The sequence below is a fragment of the Bacillus rossius genome, chromosome 2, assembly GCF_032445375.1.
Source record: "Bacillus rossius redtenbacheri isolate Brsri chromosome 2, Brsri_v3, whole genome shotgun sequence".
In the NCBI taxonomy this organism is placed as follows: Eukaryota; Metazoa; Arthropoda; class Insecta; order Phasmatodea; family Bacillidae; genus Bacillus; species Bacillus rossius.
The window spans coordinates 135,018,426-135,040,282 of record NC_086331.1 but is presented as its reverse complement, the minus strand read 5'-3'; the positions used below and the strand labels follow the sequence as shown (position 1 = coordinate 135,040,282).

The 21,857-nt window shown below is 33.2% G+C and overlaps 1 protein-coding gene across 6 annotated transcripts in view; it reads left to right on the top strand.

The window, feature by feature from the left end:
- Positions 1-808: 808 nt before the first annotated feature.
- LOC134529873 (nuclear receptor subfamily 2 group C member 2-like) overlaps positions 809-21,857 on the top strand; it is a 62,996-nt gene continuing 41,947 nt past the window's right edge. For 2 of the 6 annotated variants that reach the window (XM_063364416.1, XM_063364410.1), the window contains exons 1-3: positions 1,041-1,299; positions 7,437-7,610; positions 11,314-11,493. In XM_063364416.1, coding sequence (XP_063220486.1) covers positions 7,472-7,610; positions 11,314-11,493 — 319 coding nt within the window. In that variant the 5' untranslated portion in view covers positions 1,041-1,299; positions 7,437-7,471. Of the gene's footprint in view, positions 1,300-1,858; positions 2,577-3,396; positions 3,586-7,436; positions 7,611-11,313; positions 11,494-21,857 lie in introns of those variants that run through there. The other 4 variants (XM_063364415.1, XM_063364412.1, XM_063364411.1 and 1 more) reach the window with 4 other exon arrangements.

Below are 21,857 nucleotides of genomic sequence, written 5' to 3'. Positions count from 1 at the left end.
GTAATATTCAACCAAACAAAATTCAATCAAAAATTACATTTCACCAAAAGTTTACTGGGTTTCAAATAGATAAAAAATCTTCAACTTTAAACGTTAAATGTTTGCCATTTAAAAATTAAACCAAATTAGAAAAAATGTAACATTGCCAAACAATAGTTACAACAGGGATTTGACGACGAAATCAAGACACATAAATAAACTCAAAATTTAAAAAGACAAATTCATTTTAGACAATTGTAATGAGAACAATAAAAATGCATGTTTTTAAATAAATAAATGATAAGCTAAAGGAAATTCAAAGACTGCTTGAAATTGATATTACATCTCATTTCATTTTTCATTTCATTTCATTTATTAGCGTCCTATATTTGACAGTACATATGTCCAGGTTTTGTCAGTAACATTATAAATAAAATACAACATCATAATACACTAACAAAACAATATAAAAAAAAATACATTATAACACAATAATATAACAAAAGTTGCATTAAATATATTTTTTTAATAATTACTTTTAAATATACGATTCTGTGCTTGTTATCAAAGAAGTAAGTTATTAAATTTAATACTTCAGTATTCATTTGTGATACAAAATTTATATAATCTATATTATCTCTTTATCGAACCAAAACGAAAGAGGAATTTAGGTAGTATAAGGGGTTTTCCACTGTGATGCTAGCAGGGTGGAATAGCCTGATGAAATGCTAGCTAGCAAGGGATAAAAATAGGAACATAATCTAATTTAAACTTCTCCGAAAGACTATAAGGTTAAGCTATCTAACATATCTAACACATTTTTTTTCTTAACCTAACAAAATTAAAAGAGTGTGGGAGGGATCAAGCTAGGGAAGACTCTAAGAATTGTATTGAAACTTATTTTATAACATGTTTTGTGTAATATTTTCAAGTAAACCTCGAATGAAAATACAACTTTAATTAGAGTCCAGAAACTTAATGGTAAATATCTGATTAAGAAAAAGTGAAAACTCTAATTATATTGCAAATGTGTTTATCGTGCAGAGAAATTATAATTTTTGGTATTGGTAGTAATGAAAAGACATGATGGCAGCGTGTTGTAGTTTTGAAACGTGTTTACTTTTTACGTTTTTTGAGTTTTTAATGTTTATTTAGATGTGTTTGTAAGTTTACAGTCAGTGGTATTTCTATATTGGTATTGACTAATTACGTTTGGCTGTCTGACCATGAGTGTATTACATTTGAACTTGAATATTAGGGTTACTCGTGAAGGTCATGAACTTTCACCTGTAAAGTTCTTGGATACATGTTTTTATACCGGTGAGTACCTTCGTTTAGATTATGCCAAATATACTATGATGTTTCTGGTTTTGTCTCAACATTATGTAGCGTAATATTTGCTATTTATAATATTTCTACGTGGACAAAATGCCCTTTTTATTCTGAATCTGAGGGTAAAATTTGATAGCCGCGGTACTAAATATTGAAGTATTGTTGAAGAGGGGAGAACAGTAATATTTCTTGCGTTTACCGCAAAAGGACGTTTTCTAATCGCGACTGGATTCTGGAAATAAATGTATTAATTCTGATGAAGTCCAGGGAAATTCTGTAAAAATCATGAATTTTAATCGTTATAAATATTTATTTACAGTGAATATACTATGTCCCATCAATATTCAATCGTTTTTAGTTTGGCAAACCATTTAATTCTTATTACCCTCAGTTGGGATACTTAAATTCAATTTTCAGAGAATTTACCTATATAACCTATACCTAGTAGTATTTGGTACCTTTGTTGTTGAGTAATTTTAGATTTATTTATTATGAACGCTCGGTATTACATTTCATAAGCTATGCTTGTGAAATGTAATTGTAAACATAGAGCTTATAGAGTTTATTTAGGTATAAATAGTAGTTTTTTGTATATATTTTATTGCACTCTTATTTTACGTAATGTCTATTGGTCTTATGTTTTGGTGTCACAAGCTTTCCTATAAGCCAACGCACTATGCCTTGGTATATTTAGATTTATAGTAAAGTTAATTAACTCACGATAACAAGTTTTTTGCCTGTCACAAGTAATTTTGTAGCTACACATTTTTGACATTGTACATAAGCAAGGCAATTAAAATGGCTAGCTGTGTAGCCCATGCGAAACAACTTCAAGTGTAATAGCCATACACCCCGAGTGTATTGAGGCTAATGTGCTCGTAATTTAAGGCTATTATTTATGCTAGTTATTTTGTTCACAGACTCCTGTAGGCTGAGCCACTTGTACATGAGATTTTAAATGATCAAAGCTCAGCATTCTTAAATATTATCATCTCATGTCATCACAGAGTGTGAATTATAAAGCCCCTATGTTCAAATAATAAATTGTTAAGTTGCTTTTAAAGTTTCAGTATACTTACTCTGCCAGCCCCTTTTTCCTCCTTTTCTTCTGACCTGTATTCACTAGTCAGGACAAAGGTTACAATATGTATATTTTACATTTGGATTTATTTAGAAGCTATAATTATGATTCAGGAACATTGTGTATTGTATCGGTGAACGGAAGGACAAGCGACAGATTATTATTATTATTTTTGGATTAACTGGTTAGTAGTAAATTAATATACAATATCAATATGTATACAACAATTGTTTTTATTAGTTTTTAAGTATTGTATTTTTTATGTTTGTATTATTTTTGTTAGATTGAAAAGTTTTTATTTCAACCTCAATTAACTGAAGGTTTTCAACGAAACTGATGATTTTAGTAGAATGAGCAGTGTTTTAAAGGTCATTGGAATTTAATTTACTGGTTTTACAATAATTGGTTACTTTGAAGTTGTACGTAGGTTGTATGCATTTAAAATGTGCAGATATGATTTTTTTGTTTGAGAATGTATAAAGTTTAGGTTACTTTTAATATTCATTCTAAGAATTGGCTACTTATTATATTTTGAACATTGTTTTTTTAAAATATTTCACTAAATTCATTGCGAATTTTTATATTGACAAATATTAATATGTAAAGGTGTCATATCAAGTATTGATAATGACTCCGAAAAAGTGAGTTATTTATGTTTTTTGTATAATTTTTATGGGTTAATTTGGACTCACAATCATCGGTCTCATCCATCTGTCAATCACATGACCTGCAGCCAATCAGGTTGCCCGAAAAATTCCATCCATCCGTCAAAACCTTAACAAGCTTTAACTTTCGATAGACAGACGGATGAAATAACCTCCAAAATGTTAGCAAGATACTTATTGCTGGCGACCTTTACTGTCTTATAATGTTTTTAAATATATTTATTTGTTTAGCTGCTTCCATTAAATGTTACTAACATACTTTTCAACATAGATTTAACAACTGAAAATAATTTAATAAATATCAGAGTGAAAAAAAATTCAATTAATTATTTATCAAGTGCTTAACTTTCCTGATCGTCAATATAATATAGCTATACAAGATAAATTTTCTCCAGTATTTAAGATTTTTTGTCTGTTGGCAGCATTAAAATGAAAAAGTATTTAAAGGACTTGCGGATGATTGTTAATCACTCCGCTTGTTGACGGACGGACGGATGGCTGACGGACAGATGGACGCGACGGATGTTCGTGAGTCCAGCTTTTTTCTGAGGAAGAGCCTATTTTCCATTAAAAATAAAATAAAAACTGTTTTACATATAGGCATGTTTTTGAACCACTTTCTAAGGAGGAAATTTCAAATTTGAAATTCTTAACCAACCATTTAAAATTATTTGACAGTATTTTGAATGTAGCTAACCACACCTAACCAACCATCAACACCATTTTTAAGTATTTTAAATGTACGTAACCTAACATTGCCAATTGTCCGCAGTGTTATAGTATTTTAAATATAGATGATCTAACCCACAGACCAATCTCAAAATATCACAGTTTTTTTTAATACTTAAACCTAACGTAACCTAACCAGTCATTAAAATGCTGCACTAAAAGTATTTCAATGCCCTCTTATAAATACAAAAAACATGTCAAGAAGAGATAAAAAGCAATTTATAGAATTTTATACAGATAAGAGGCTGTATTTCAGAGTTACCTTCAATATAACTAACCCAATCAAACCAACCATTCACATAATCTTACAATATTTTTAACATAGCTAACTTAACATAACAAACTGTTCTCATAATTTTAAGCTATTTTTTAGTGTGCAGTACCTAACCTGACCATTCATTTTAACTATAAACTAGGCATACTTGTATGTTGTATCAAAACACCCTTCTATAAAAAAAAGATTCAAAAACATGTCAGGATATTAAAAAAGGCATTTTTGAATTTTTATGAATATTCTTTTTATGGAAAAGAGGCTTGGTGTTTAAAGTCTACGAGGGTGAACTTAAGTGGAGTTGGTTAAGTTTACAACATTTAAAATATTGAAAAATTATTTACTTAAAATCTTTTAAAGTCAGTTTCACACTTTGACAAAAAACTTCAAAGACGTGTTTCAAAGTTTGATTACTTCATTATATATTTATGTGGAGCGACTGGCAGTGTATAGAATACCTTGCAGAGATTGCATTATTCTTGTGTTTTCATACTCACCTTGTAAGTTGGTTGACTTTCTGAATCTCGTGATGTGATGATGTTAGGCACCAGCCGGATGAATGTCTTCTAGTTTGCTAGACTAGTTATGGCTCGAACTCGCTGAGTGGACAGCAAGCAGCCCTTTAGTAGTCTGCGGCAATCATCCATTTGGTGGGCTTGATTTGCAGCTTCTAGGCATGTCTCAACACAATGCAATTAATGGCTGTTCAAAATTTTATGGCACCCAAGACATTCCTCATATTTAACGACTCGTTCAGATGAGACTGTACACAATTTATCAGCGTACGACTGCAGCAGTAGGGCGTCGTAATAAACACAAGTCCAGAAGTTGTTAACCGGCTAAGTCCTTCATTAATGGTGTTGTTAGTATGTCTACACCAACTTAGCTTCCAAAATCAAAGTTTGACAGTTACCCTCACTCAAACATACGGCTCCCAGCCACCCTGTTGCCACATACCACACGCTATTGTATGCCCTGAACACACAACAATTTTAAGTCCTGACAAAAATCAATTACCACTCGTAATGGCCAACTCTGAAAATTCGAAGTCCCAAATGTTGCTAACAACCACTTCAACAACATCTGACTCTCATCTCTCACTCAGGGCTTACCGAGACTAAGTCCATTGAGTGGCGTCGACTGGTAGACAACAGCGGGCGAGCTTGGCAGTGTAGCAGTTGGGCAGGTCCACCTCGGGCATGGCTCTGATGTCACAACATGTTGTTCAGAGCGAACTCTCTCTCTAGTCCTCCCAGAACCTCAGCCGATAACAAAATCCTGCATTAAGCAGGAAGCGCTGCTCGTGACCAAGCCTAACAGAAGCTCCTAGAGCGGCTCCGGTCTGCTCGTCGCGAGGCATGCGTCTTCACGATCGCAGGCACGCGGACATAGTCTAAACAATATTGAAAATAAATAAGACTGAAAAATGCCTATAAAAATACTAGTCCAGCAAACAATTTGAAGACCAGTAAAAAATATAGTTAAATGGCTTTTCTGAACTAAATAATCAATACAAAAAACTATTACGAAAATATTTACGTCAATAAAATACAAGTAACAAACTAGGTCACCATAACCTTGAACTATATAATCAGCTGATAACACCTAAATGACAAAAAACATAATATTTACATGTCTCAAAAAATACTCATAAAATCTGGGGTACTGCAATGCTACAAAATCATTAAGGGGGTGCCTCCCATTTCAGGTCAAGATTTTATATTTACAGTAATTACAGATAAACTTGTAGACTTTTTCAATTGTTTAATTTTCACGAAATGAAAAATATATACAGCCCATACTTTTTGCATAATTAGCTGCCAAAGTTACATTTTTGGGTTGTACAAATAAGGAGAATTTAATTTATTGCAGAACTGAAATTTTTTAGGTTTAACTGCAATGCCACTGGCTACTTCAAGAAATGGTTTGAATTTCTTTCAGAGAATATTAATTAATTTTACCTGGCAATTCAAAATTCTCAATTTTGTTACTATTTTGACAGCCAAGAAACATGAAATGAGTTTTTGTGATAGAAATGCAAACCATATCATGAAGTAGCCAGTTGCATTGCAGTTAAACCTAAAAATTTTCAGTTCTGCAATAAATTAAATTCTCTTTATTTGTACAACCCAAAAACGTTAATAATGTAACTTTAGCAGCTAATTATGCAAAAAGTATACGCTGTATATATTTTTCATTTCGTGATAGTTGAACAATTGAAAAAGTCTAAAAGTTGATCAGTGATTAATATAAATATAAAATCATGACCTAAAATTGGAGGCACCCCCTTAACACGAGAAACTATACGTTTATGGAAAATTACTGAAAATTGTTATAAGAGACTCTATTTCACACAACTTAAGAATGGATAAAAATTGGAAAATTAGTTATAGAAATTGCGGTGATAAATCTAGTACAGTTTGACAGGAATATCCACTCTGATAACTTTGCTCGCACTCCTAGAAACAAAATTAGGTACTTTGATTTTTGATAACATTGTAATTAAAATACTTTTTTAAATTTATTTTAAAGCTACTTTTCTGAATTTCTTCCCCTAAGTTACTTAAGTGATACTTTATGGAAGGGTTTGATTATAATGGTTTGAAGAACTTCCCGATTAATATTTGTCCTCTGAGCGATGTGGCGCAGTTGTAAAACTGAGGACTTGTGTTCAGGAGAACTCAGGCTTGGACCCAATCCATCCGTCCTTGTTTTTAGTGTTTCCCCAAAATTACTACAGGTTAATAAATAAAATAAATTTAATTGCTGCTACTGCATAAAACTGCACAATTTTGCTTAATTTCTTTTCACAAGTTTTTCAGTCAGTTGCTATTTTGAACAAACTTTTCCTAACTGTTTAATAATTTAATAAATTTTTTTAACATATTTTAAATGTGGCTTGCCTCACCTAACAAATTTTTTTGGTGAATCAAGCAGACAACTGCATGAAGAACCTAGATCTACTTTTGAGGTACCTAGAGAACCAATGAAATACTTATAAACAGTAGGCATGATGGTTCTACCCCCCCCCCCCCCCCTTCCAAATGAATTTCTTTGTACAGTACATTCCTGTAAACCACAGAAATTCACCATTATAAATTGCACATTTACAAACCAAATCAATTTCATTATTGCCATCAACAGCCAATAAATTTGGAAGACACTAACCTTTGATTACAGAGTCTTTTTCTCACACCTGAATATTAATAATAATACAAATTGTTTAGCTCAATTTTTTTCAAATAAATGGTAACTAAAGAAAATAGAAGTAAATATTTAAAAAGTTTACACAAAATTAAAAAAAAAATGAATGCTTTATAATCAGTAAAAAAAAAAATTCTAGAAACGATTATCATATGAATTGTTGTTGATGTTTCAGGCATTGGTTCATTGCCGTGATTGTAAAGTTTCTACATGGATGATGCCATGAACCTGGTTATGAATTCTGGAGTCGTGGTACAAGATATGACTTCAGGTCTTGCAGTACAAGATAAAGTTCGTTCTTTGTGTTTAACTGTTGAACTCTGTGTTGTGTGTGGTGATAGAGCGTCTGGTGAGTATCACAAAAGTACTCTGTAGTTAATATTTTTACTGCTTTTATAGCATTTTATTCAATACATTTTGTACTTTTGGATTCTAAGTGCTTGCCAATGTGTTTTGTGGTTAATATTTTTCATGGTCAGTTAAAAACTTAGTGAAAATTAGTTGTAAAATTTATTTGCACAAAGGTTTTCAGAACACACAAAAAATACAAATTTTTGGATGAAACCGTGATTCATGTTGTATTTGAAGTAAACATACAAACAAATCTCTTTCAAACCATATCAATAAACCTACTTATATAGAAATTAGATTGTTTTGTTGTTCATGTTTGCATGTGTGATATGTTAAAATGAAGGTTTAATGAAAATATATCTTAAAGGCATTATATTTTTAGAATTTAGTTTTACAGTGTTAAACTTTTTTCTGTTTGGTATAAGATTACAATGAAGTAGGGTCTCTGGAATTTTAGTTTAGTGGTGTGATTAGGGTAAATGTTACAATAAAAAATAAAAACCAAACCCAACTACCTATAGCATGCCAATTTTAAGTTGGTACAGTGTCTATTTCACAGGTGCTTATAATGTTAAAAAACTTTGTTGGTCACATTGTAATGCTTGGAAAAAAAATTTTTTTTTTTTTTAAATCTTTTGGAACAGACCTACCACATTCAAATCATTATTCTTTAGAATTTACTAACAAAATGTAGGTATATGTATTGTACACATGTTCTGGTCATGTTTCAATACATGTTGTATTGCTTAAAGTCATTAATGCTTTGTTAGTGAGTTACAGATTATAAATTTGGAGTTTTTTGAGTTCATATAATTAGAGATTGCTCAACATACCATTCATACTATAAGAAAAAACTCCTATGTATGACTGCCATGATCTTGAAAAGTTTCAGAAGGAATTAAAAATGGGAATTTAATTATATGCTGCTGCAAAGACATGAAACATGCTTATGGTGGCAGGAATATTCTCTTATCAGTGTGTGGGTGGGGCTATAGTGTTATTACCAATGGAAAAATTAAAGGAAGCTGTGATGAAAACTAAATAAGTTAATTACAGGGTTCGTATGGTCCTGGAATATCCTGGAACTTTAACCATGTCCTTAAAAGGCCTTGAAAAGTCCTTGAATTTAATCCAGTCCTTGGAAAGTCCTTGAATTTTCGGGTAACATAATATTCCAGCTAGTTTCCCACCATTAAAATCCTAGCTTAGGAATACGAAAACATAATTTGTTTATGTTATTTCTATAATATAATTTACTGACATGAACGGACGCTAACCGAGTGAATTTTCGTAAACAAATTTGGTTTTGCGAATTTGTGTTCCATTGGCGCACAAAATTATCGTTTATGGATGGTCTCAAATAATGGATCATGTGTGTGCACACATACTTCATGGTGCATTTAAGTATGGATCAGTTTCATCAACCTGGGATGTGGAGAGAATTTTGTCAAGTTTGTATTATCTTTTTAAGGACTCTCTAGCTAGGAGGGAAGATTATTTGAATGCAACCAGTTATAGTCTTTATCCCCTAAAATTTTGTGCCGTTAGGGGGATAGAAAATTTGCTAGTTGCAGCTCGTGCTATTGAAATGTGGCCTCATATGCTCAAGTATGTAAAGTCAGTAACAGACAAGAATGTTCCCAACACCAAATCTTTTATGGCCATCAAAGAAGCGGCAGGTGACCCACTCACACTTGTAAAACTGCTAGTATTTCAGTCAATTGCCAAAGAAGTAGAACCATTTTTGATAGCATATCAAACTGATAAGCCAGTTCTGCCGTTTTTAGGGAAAGATATGTTGAAATTGCTGCAAAGCCTAATGGAAAGGTTCATCAAAGATGATGTTATAAAGAAGGCAAATTCTTGTGGCAAACTTATCAGAGTTGAAGTTTCAAAGAAAGAAACATTTGCCAGCAACCAAAATCTATTTAGGATTTGCTGCAGAAAATAGAGTAAACAATTTGGTTCACAAGAATGTAAGCAAGGATCGTAACATTATACAGTTAAGAATGAAATGTCGTGATTTTCTCTTGGAAATTGTGAAAAAGTTGTTGAACAAGTGTCCTTTACAATATTCTATTGTAAGGAACATCAGTTGTTTGGACCCTAGAGAAATGAATGACCAGAAAATTTGCACTACCCGACTTTTATTAGTATTGAATATGTTGGTGGATGCAGGGCGAGTTGAAGAAACAGACTGCGATGCATTACTTTCATCTTACAAAGAGATTATTCTGGAGTTTGGTTTGTCGTCACAGTTTCGAAACTTCAAACCTGAAGCTGACCGTTTGGATTCATTGTTATTTGGTAGTGCAAACTCTAGTTCCAACTATGCAGGATTATGGTGTGTGATGAAAATGCTGCTGATTTTGTCACATGGACAAGCCTCTGTTGAGAGAGGTTTCTCAGTTATCAAACAAATTGAAGTAAAAAACATGCACAACCGTACACTAATTTCGCAGAGAATTATTTGTCAGCATATTACATCTGTTGGTGGTGTATCAAATGTAAACATTACAAACGATCTGATTGCTTCAGCAGCAAGCGCACGCCAAAAATGGTAATGCTTTTTGGAAGAGAAAAGGCGAAAAAAAGAAACAGAACAGCAGAATTTAAAACAAAACAGTATCACAGATGAAATAGATGCGCTCCAGACCAAGAAACAAAGAATTGAACAGGCGGAAGCAACTGGTAGTTTAACCATGGTGTCGAAGTCCAACAGCCTTCGAAGAACAGCCAAAGAAAAATCGGCATCCCTTGCTGAAGTAAATAGACAGTTATGTGAGAAGTTAGACGAATATAAAAATCACTAAGGTATTGTGTGAATGTTAGGTAGGTTTTTAGGTAGGGATTAAATTCAGTGGGAAAACATACTTAACATACTAAACATACAAAAGCAGAAATAGAAATGTTGCCAAAACATCCTTAATTGACTTATTCAAGTAAAAATTTGATGTGGCAAATATAATTTATTGTTTATAGTGGTCCTTGCAAAATTAGTGTACAGTCCTTGAAAAGTCCTTGGAAAGTCCTTGAAAGTTAATTGTAAGTTCCAGTAAGAACCCTGTAATTAGCCAGTACAGATAAAAACAGTCTTGACATATTCGAGAGATAAAAACAAAGACTACGAGACAGTGTTAAGAGAAGAAGTACAAGAAAATTAAAAAGAAGAGGAAGAGGCAAGAAATTAGGAACAAGATGTGTCACTAATAGAGGAAAAAGCTATTGAATAAAAAAAAAGAGAGCAATTCTAAAGATGTTTAGAAAATGGGAAATTATGAGAACTAAGAAGAAATCTCCGGACCCACTACAATAATTCATAAATGATAATTGATTTATTTGTTTCAGTGCCTAGGTGAATATGGTGAGCTAGGTTTTGAAGAAATTTAGACATCTGATAATAGAAGCAGATGTTACAAGCAAACAAATACAATGAGATATTTCACAAGTCTAGAATACAATTTTTATGCCTATTTTAAAACTCTTGTACCTCCTTCCATCCTAAAAGTTATTGCTTTTGCTTTCAGTGCAAGAAGTTCTGGGTAAGATTTTCTTGGTGGCTCCATAAATTCAGTTGAGTGGCTTGAACATTTACATCCAAAAAAAGTTTTTTGTTAAACTTTTTCTGTTTATTTAAATTTTTCATGGTGCCTTCAACTTTCAAAGTTTGAATTTATAACACAGGTTTTTTTTTTTTTCAGGTCGTCATTATGGTGCTATCAGTTGTGAGGGATGCAAAGGTTTTTTTAAGCGTTCTATTCGCAAACAGTTGGGCTACCAATGTAGAGGGAACAAGAATTGTGAAGTAACAAAGCATCATAGAAACAGGTGCCAATATTGTCGTCTACAAAAGTGTCTGATGATGGGCATGCGAAGTGATGGTAAGAGTCTTAGGAGTATAATGTACATGCATGTGTATGCTGCATGCTTCGCTATTTGAAAATCGAGACTGGGTTGATCGCAAGTATTTTGGATTGCATGAATGGAACCCATCTTTGCATTTGCTTTTATCAGTTATTGTTTGTTATAATTTTCTTATTAGTAAAGCTTGTTTTCTATTGATTACTTCTTGCCTAATCATATTGTATCAATCACAGTTATTGCACTTAAGAACTCTTAACAATTCTAAGAATATCTGACCAATTTTTGGCATCATCCTTCATAATCATGTTTAGTTATATTTTTGTATCTTCTGTAACCAGGTACTAATATTTATTGGTAACCTTGGTTATTAAGACTGCAAGCAATTGCTGTGCCATTTTTTTAAATGCAAGTTGCAATTATGTTGCTGGCTTAAAGACTTGAAGGGTTAGGAACCATAAACAGTGAATTAATGAACTTGGAAAAATAATGGTACTTTAGTTAAAATTCAGGGATATTTAAAGTGGACATTTTATTGCAAATTATGCTAATAGTTACAGAACCAGGTTGTCCATAATAGAACACTGTGAGGAGTTTTCCAGTTCAACAAGTCACAAATTCTGTTAGAACTAACCAGACTGTGCACATAGACAAACTGCCTATCAATTATCAACATATAAATGTTTAGTAAAATTAATTCATGAATAATTTAGTATTTTGAATCTTTGTGGGTGTGCAAATTCAGTAATATTCAGAATCATTTAGTAGGATTACATAAGTTTGATTTTCATTTTATGATATATAAAGTATTTCTGGGTGGTGATAGTCACGTGGGAAGCATTGGTTGTGAAAGGGGTCATCTTATTCAGGAACATTAAGGTGTTAATTGCCTTGAGGGTCTCAATGGCACTATTTTTCATATATTTTCCATAGTTTTAATTATAACAGGAAAAATTTATTGATGCTTATAGAGTTGATTTTTGGCAATTTTCTCACATAACCAAGTGCTGTAGGTTTATAAGAACCTCACTGTTCTTGAAAGCATTGTGCTGTAAGACAAATGCAAGTATGCCAAAACAAAATGAAAAATAAATATATAAACAAGTTTGTCAGCATTACTTTGTAACTAAATTCTTTATCATATTATTTTTAGAATTCATATCAGTTACTTTCCACATAATTTAAAAGGTGTCAACTATTTCTTTAATTCATCTGAGAGTACAGCGAATTATAAATTGTTTGATGGGACTAAAAAATTGAACCTTATCTGATATAGGGGCACTTTAGGGCAATTTTTGATTTGTTATAATTGGTCGGTTTCTATAGATTACAAACGTGCAAAAATTTACGCAGTTTATATTTTGTTGTGAAATATAATTTTAACAACATTAATGAATAAACTATAAATTTTAATAAAGCCATGAAAATATGGAAAAGTTTCAGTACAATAATATGAGAGCAAACAACTAATCACTTATAATACTGTATGTATTTTTAGAGAGAGTGTATTGCATTATGCAACTAGGTACAACCACAAGATATTATCTATAATATTGCAAAGTAAAAGTAAAGCTTACTGAGGGTCATATGTTACTGTTAGGAAAGTTGCTTTGGACTTTAATATTATTAGTTTTTTTTAATGGCCAAAAATGCTTGTTCGAATATTGCTCTGAGAAATATCTTTCATCACTACACGATGGACTTTTCTAAAAAGTTTCATGTTTGCTTCTGTAAAATCTGAATTCAAAAACAGCCTGTGCAAAATGTCCACTGCATTTGTGGTTTCCTGTTGCATAGAATGTTTTGTCTCAGGTTCTTATCTTCATTTTGTTGCTCCTCGGTTTTGGAGGGCTGAAATATCATCATCATCATCATCATCATCATCATCATCATCATCATCATCATCATCATCTTCATCATCATCATCATCATCATCATCATGCTCTTGACATGTTATGAGAGCATTGTCAACGAAGTCATCAAATGAAGTAGCTTCCAGTGACAGGTGTTTAGTAACTTGCTTCCATTGTGGAACATCTTCCTGTTGGCACTTGTTGTGTTCTGAAACAGCATATGCAGGGCAATGTGCCACAAAACCTGCCCTCCGGTTCCATACCAAGCACAGTCGTTCAATGGCGATCAGATTGTTTAATTTCAGCTTAGTGTTCCATCTGCCAACATAAGAACTGCACTAGCTGATGCCTATACAAGCATTTTACTTGTGAAATTACTCCCTGGTCGAGAAGTTGTCATTTGCTAGTGCATTTTGATAGCAAGAAAACAATCTCAACATTTTTTAACTCAACACCAACTTTGTGTGCAGTGCAAAACTAAAGAAACAGCAAAATCTTTTACAATTGTAAGCTCCCATTCTAGCATCCAAACTGTCCAGCCATTCTTTGAACAATACAGCAGTCATCCATGAGCTTTTGTTGTCATTATAAGTACAGGGCAGCTTTTAAATTTTCTTGGCTTGGAAAACTCTCCAATTACCATACTAAAAGCTTTAATTTCTCCAAGCGATAACTGTTTATATAAAATAGAACATTAATTCTCTACTTTTAGCGTTTTCCACCAAGATTCACTCTTTAGGTGTAATGTACTGTTTGGCAAGAGGTTGTAAACAATCCCTCTTCATCAGCATTGAATATTTATCTTTTTAATCATAGCCTGCTGTTAAGGATTGTAGATTTTATTTTCAATTATCACTGATGCTTCTTCACCATCAATCTTGAGTGTGCTGAGGTTCCACCTAGTCTCGAAACGTGTAAGCCAACCATTGATGCTTGAAAATGATCATTCTCAAGCAAGCTTTCCCGTGCAGTGCCTGATATGGACATGTTGTTGGAACGTACTATTGTTTACTACATTGCCATTTTAACGTTTACTTCATAATTTGATTCTTAAGTTAATTGTCCAAATATTTTTCACATAAATTAAGCCCACCCCTTATAATGCCCAAATTTTGCCATACCTTCTGTTATACCCATGGGTATAAGAGTGGGCAGAAGAGAAGAAAGAATTTGATAAAACATACAAATGATACCTGGAATGCTAACAGAAAACCAGCCAATGCAATTGTCAGCAAAGCAATCATATCAGGGTAGGTTAAACATGTTGCTGTCCATTCAACCAAATACTGAAAATATATGAAAATCACAGCTGTTTATTTTAAAAATTATGTATCCTGGTGAATTTTTTTTATATATTTTAACTTCTAATTTTAACTTGCAAAAATATAGCAAAATGTATTCAGTACTCAAAAAAAATACAGAGCAATTTAAAAATTTAAAGAGATTGAATTTTCCTTGGTAGGTCAGTTTCAATATCTAGTAATATAAAATTAATAAAATGATGCAAGGGAATTTGGGTTTGATTAAATGCATTTTATATATGATATATTTTTAATATTACATTAATCAGTCAGGTCATCTAGCTTATTCACAGCATTAATTGTGCTAATTTCATTATAATAGACAAATTAATACCTATTTGTATGTTTTATATATGTTAATTGATTACTAACTATTAATTTTTGTTATCAAGTGAGACAAAGAAGCATGCATAGTTTATGATAGTAGTATTTCTCATAATAAACGTAAATCCGTATTGAAGGAAACCATCACAGGTGTGGAGTTTCTATGAAGAATTTGTTTACTTGTTAATAATTTATAAACACTTATTTTGTTGTAAATGTAGGTGTTTTAATTAGAGAATTAATTTTTTCGTAAAAATTACTTGTAAACATATATTTTAATCAAAAAAATAAAAGGATAGAGGCCTTCCTAGTATAAAATTATCAAACCAAAGAACTGGGCTTTGTATTGAATGTTATTATAGCAGTGAGATAAACAATCAAAATATATTAATGCTTATTTTCTTGAAGCACAATTTTAATACTTCAGTAATCTGTTATAAAAAAAGGGAAACTTTTTTTCCAGAGACGAGTTTTGAAAACCGCGAGCGCTGTCACTGTGCTAACAAGACTCAAGGTACTTTGAGAGGTGACTGTAATATAAAGAAAGTAACGCATGTATTTTAAAACTTGCAATTAATTCATTTAAGTTTACCAAATATATTCTGAGGTAGTTTCACTATTACAAAATTTTATTTGGCACACCAGTATGTTTGGAATTTCCCCTAATTTGTACAAAAGTGAATATACATGTTTATGTGGGTATAGCAGGAAAGTAGATCACATGTTAGTACGGTTGTAGCTAAGACTTTGGTTTGTACCCAGAGCCAGACCCCTTGAAGGGTGCTCCGTGCATGGAAGCAAGTGCGCTATCAGAACGTAGGAAATGTGTGTTGTGTGGGGCTGACTTTACTTGTACATCATTGGTCGTCATAATTGTATTAATTAACTGCTTTGGATCCACTGAGTAATATTAACTGTACCATCTTGAATTGTTTTTATTGGAATGCTGCATTCTGCAAACTTGGATATGTGGTTGCAATCATCATACATGTATATGTACATATAGTAGTATATGTACATTTGCGTTTACATAAAAATTAATTTCTATTTGGTCATCTTATTTTTACACGTACAACTCTCGAGTGGGTTGAAAACCATTGATTTGAAATGAGGGACCTCACAGCAGTTGGCAGTTCAAATGAAAGTAAATGATGCAAAATTTAGACTAAAGTATCACCCACCAGATATTACACATGTAATTTACGTGATAAACAGAACATTGCAAATATAATAAACGTGATATATGACAGCTGGCCGGTTGTTATTAGAAATTTAAACAAAAATTGTCATCATAAGGAGTGTTAATTTTAAAGAAATTAACATACACAAAATATTTGTAACATTTTAGATATCTATTAAATATTTTCATTGCAGGGTTTCTCGTGGTGAAATTGCTTGTTAAATGCACAGGCAAATGTAAGATTGCAGCTAGCATAGCGTCGTTAGGATTATTCACAATGCACAGTCAGCAATCCAGTCACCAGAAATGATTATGTAAGGTTAAGAAAAATTATGCTAATGAAACCCTTTCTGATTGGTTAAATATTTAGGCAGCTGATGGTCAGGCAGTCCGAAATAAAGTTTAACGAAATTACACTGCTGGACCGCTGAGTGCCGATTACCAACTGTGGACTCCACGTTGTGAATAAGGTCTTATATGCCAAAGTACCTGGCATCACATCTTCATAAGTAAAAGAAACTAAAATTTGAACATTTGTTTCCTAGTGGTTTTATTCTGCGGGCTGTAATGCAGTCCGACTGCCGAGCTTGGGTGCTTGACGAGAATGTAAGGGGAGATGGATACGCAGTGTGTAACACACCAGTGTAGAGAGATTTACTGGCAGAAACACTCTGCTGTTTTTCCTTATTTCCAAACTACATTTATATCAGTTACCTATAAAATTTGTCACATTTTTACAAATAGCAAGCAAATACAATTTTGCAATCTGATACCACATTAGTATTTTTTATTTATTTATTTATTTATTTTACCACTATTACGGAGTTATGGCTGCCAACTGTGAGCCTGAATTTACACGTGAAGTCTCCAAATAAATACACTTCCAACTGTCAGAACCATGTGTTACCACTGCATGTATGTTGCTAAACTTTAACGTTTCTGGTTCAAACACCTGGAAAAACATGGGTGTGTGTGCTTATTGTATGCCCAATAATAACACGCAACATATGCTTTTTTTTTTACTTTTACTATTCTTGTTTGCGGTATAAAAGTTTAAAAAAATATAAGGTATTCCCACTTCCAAATATTTTGGTATGCCACGGGCAGCTAGTAAAAAAGTATTTTATGATTGTAACTGTGGTGACAAGCCTCTTTGCCCAAATTAAACTGATACTGTCCTAAATACTGCAATTCTTGAGTATGTAGTACGGCTTGAAGACACATTACATTTGTCACACTTCTATGTTAATTATCTCCTTTGATTCTCTTCCAACTATACAACCCTTTGCTACAGAAGGATGCAGTTTCTCAGGAAAATTCTCCAGGTGTCAAAGACAGTCCCTTGACCACATTTTCTTTGAAATAAATCTTAAGAAGTTCTTCTGCAGGTTTTTGTTTGAATACATGGAAAGTTCTGTGTTTTTTTGCCATGTTATTTTTTTATATTGTACATAACTGTTCAAATGTAAAAAATTTCTTCTTGTATGCCTTGTTGTATTCTATGCATTCCATTAAATTGTCTCATTTGATCTCCAACATCAACTCCTCTTATCTTCATGTTATAATTATATACTGTGGTAGGCTTCATAATTTTCATTTTCATTTTACGGCGAACCTTCTCTGTTTCTACAAAATTCATTTCTGTTCTCCAATAACTTTGAAATGTGGGTTTTGTACAATATCCAGCAATATGATAAGCTTGAGATACACTAAATTGTCAGGTGTTATACTTAGAAATGTGCAATTGCTGGGGTTGTATTTGTTTGTCTCCTCCACGTTGTTGTCAACAACATTATCACTCATGTATAAAAACTGCTTGAGTTATTGTCCAAATTCAGATGTGGTGCTATGCCAGAAATACCAGTAAATGGATGACATGTGGGTTCTGTAAATGTCTGTTCACTGCAACTGGTATCCATGGCAGTCTTTTCCTCGCCTGAATCCAAAGATATTTTTTCTGATTTATTACTTTCGGTATGTGACCAATTTGATGCAACTGTTCTAATATCATTTTGCTGTTCACTACTTGAAAATTCTGAGCTCACTAGTTCAAAGTATTTCATCATTGCTTCATCATCTTTACCACAAACAACATAGTCACTTCTTTTAGACCTATTTGCTACCATTTTCACAGGTGAAAAAAGATCAGTATTGCATTCACGGTAAATTTTTACTGTTGCAACACTTTTTACAGCACTAATTTAGTTCAAACCATTGTCATAACATAGAGATTTGCATGCATTACAGTCTATATTTTACTATAGTTTATCTAAAACGACAGTACCGTAATGAACGTATAAACATTCTATAAAATTATCTCTAAAAATGTGTCTGTTACATAACGAATATTATGTGTCACTTAGATGAACATTACTGGCAAACACAATGCATGCACAAACAGTGTTGAACTGAAACTCGAGAAGGTAGTAAGCATTTGAAATTCTGGATGGCATGTGGTGTCTTTAAAATACTGTACTCAATTTTTTATTTTGCATTTGTTTTGAATCATGTGATAATAGTCGTCGCCATAGTTAGTTTACATGCCTAAACCATGCGACACTCACAATAAGTTTCATGGACAGCACTACAAGCTCCCCAAGTGCAAAGTACGCTTGTGTTATCGGCCTAATGTGTGGCAGCATACGAATATGCTTGTGGATGCAAATAGGTTAACTTTCAAGGGAATGTTTAAAAAAATATATTAGTGATATTGGTTGAGTAGTTCTTCAGTTGTATTACAAAATCATGCTCCAGTTACTGAGAAAGATTTTGAACCTGCGTAAGGATGATGCATATGAATCGAAAGATACACTTTCCTTTAGAACTAGTACCAGTGTTGTGGCGAGAGATACGGATGTGAGATCTTTCATCTGGATGGGATGGGGATTTTGTATCAATTAAAATAATGCTGGATATCTTACTAAAATTAAGCTGTGTAGTTTGGTCTTTATCAAGCCATATATATGAAAGTTTTTCATCATGGGGATGGATGTCTTATATTTTAGATATAATATGAAGCAGATACATTAACCCGCGATCAGGTGCACTATGAGCAAATTGCTCACGGTCAGCAAATAATCGTACATCATTTTATGAAATCTTCACATTTGACTTTGGGTCTCTTGGTACCTTCAAGTTGGCATTTTGTGATTCGCCTAGTGCCATTCATAGCCCCTAATACACATAGGAATCGAAAGTGTCAACATTCAAAGTCAGCTACCTTCTATCTGTGAGCAGTTTGCTCTATGCGCGCCCGATAGCGTATGTTGACTGCGTATCGGGTGTGAACGTCTATCAAATGCGCATCCATTTACACTCGCGTGTTATTACTGTCTGTACATGTCGCTCGTGTATCCCCGATAGTTTTCGCGCGGTTTCTTTTGAAGTTTGGGTGTAAAGATGAATTGTGTGTAATGCATCTACAATCGAGTGAAGTCAAACTTTAGTCTGCTGTACAATGGCTACTAGCAAGGATCCAGAGGTATGGTTATTGTGGCTTCGAGAACTAGAAAATGAGGGCTATGACAGTTCCATTAGTGACTGTGATAATGAAAATGAACACAGTGAACACAAAACTGCTAGTGAACAATCCGAAGTGGAAACAAGTGAACTGGAAATTGATGAGTGTTTGTCGGCTGATAATAATTATTATTTGGGAAAAGATAAGAAAACAAAATGGGGTAAACACTTGCCACATAGACAGAGAAATGTTCGTACAATGGCATGCAATATTGTAACTCATCCTCCTTGCGTCAAGGGTATTGCGAGAAATGCAAATACTATTTTAGACAGCTGGATATTATTTTTTCCAGAGACTGTTGTAGGTGAAATTGTTGACTGTACCAACAAATACTTAGCAAAAATGAGGTTACGAATTGCACGTGAACGTGACTGTCGAAATGCTACGTTAGAGGAAATGTATGCTTTCCTGGGTGTTTTGTACCTGGCAGGATTGAAAAAGGCTCAACATCTAAATGTACAAGAACTGTGGGTTGACGTTGGGACAGCACCAGATTGTTTCAGAGCTACAATGTCAATAAAAAGGTTTGCCACACTTCTTAGGGCTCTCAGATTTGATGACCTGGACACTCGACAAGAATGAAAGAAGATTGATAATTTGTCTCCCATTAGGACAATTTTTTAAGGATTTGTTACCAAATGCGGCAGATTCTATCAGATTGGGGAATATGTAACAATCGATAAAATGCTCGAGTCTTTTCGCGGACGTTGCATATTTCGCCAGTATATTGCAAATAAACCAGCAAAATATGGCATCAAGATCTATGCACTAGTTGATGCTCAGATGTTCTACACAAGTGTACTAGAGATATATGCAGGTAAACAGCCTGAGGGTCCATACAAAACTGACAATTGAGCCAGTAGTGTATTAAAATGCCTAATTGCTCCCATTACAAAAACTGGACGCAATATCACCATGGATAACTATTTCACATCAGTCCGACTTGCATAAGAACTTTTGAGGGACCACAAACTGACAATCGTTGGCACACTCCGTAAAAATAAGCCAGAAATTCCACCATTGTTCCTGGACACTAGAGAAAGGTCAGTCAACAGCAGCATGTTTGGCTTTGGAGAAAAATGCCTCCTACTTTCGTATGTGCCGAAGAAAAGAAAAAATGTGCTGATGCTATCTACAATTCATAATAGTGACACAATTGATGAATCAACAGGGGAATTGTGTAAACCACAGGTGATAACATTCTGCAACCTTACCAAGGGTGGCGTAGATGTTGTGGATGAGATGAAGTCGTCATATTCAGTGTCAAGAATCAGTAACCGGTGGCTACTTACTGACTTCTTCACAATAATGAATGTAGCTTGCATAAACAGTTTTGTAATTTACAAGTCAACACAAATATTACAACAGATCGCCGTGCATACATAAAAACTCTAGCTTTGGACCTCATGAAATCACATTTAGTGACCAGATCTTCCATTCCCACGCCTTCAGGAGAAGTGGTATGCCAAATCAAATGTTTTGCTGGCTTACGTGATGTGGAAAATCAAATGTCACCAGTTCAAGGATTTTGTGGCCTATGTCCAAGACACAAGAACAGGTGAGCTAAGAAGATTTGTGCAAATGTGCCATACCAATATGCAATGAACACATAACATTCACTTGCATGAGATGTGTGGGTGGTGATACAAGTGATGAAGACTAAGACACTAGTAATGTGACAAAATGAGATCTATAGGGACAGACTAAGAATTAGCTCTTGCGAGTTATTTACCTATTATTATGTTGATTTAAGTTATATTTATAAAGGTTTTACTACGGCCTCTGTAGCTATTCAGCATGGCTGTATTTGAGTTAGATTTTTTTTTCAATATTATGATACTTCAAATGTGGATTTTACTTAACAATATTTTTTTAGTTAGATTACTATTGATGAAGAGACACGAAGGATGTTTGCAAATAATAATCATAAATAGTAGTGAAGTTGAATTGTATGTGAACTTCTTTAATTGTATCTTTAAAAAATATAGTGATGATTTAATACTACAATACAAGATACGCATTGCAGTGCATTCATAAATGTGCAAATTAAAGATGTGTAAATATTTTTTTAGCATTAAACACTAATAAGTATTTCATTTGAATCATCATTTGAAATTTCTAGTATATAAAACATGTTATTTAACTAAAATCTCGCATTTTGACAGAATAATCACAACTGTTGCTGCCGTGAGCAAAATGCTCAATG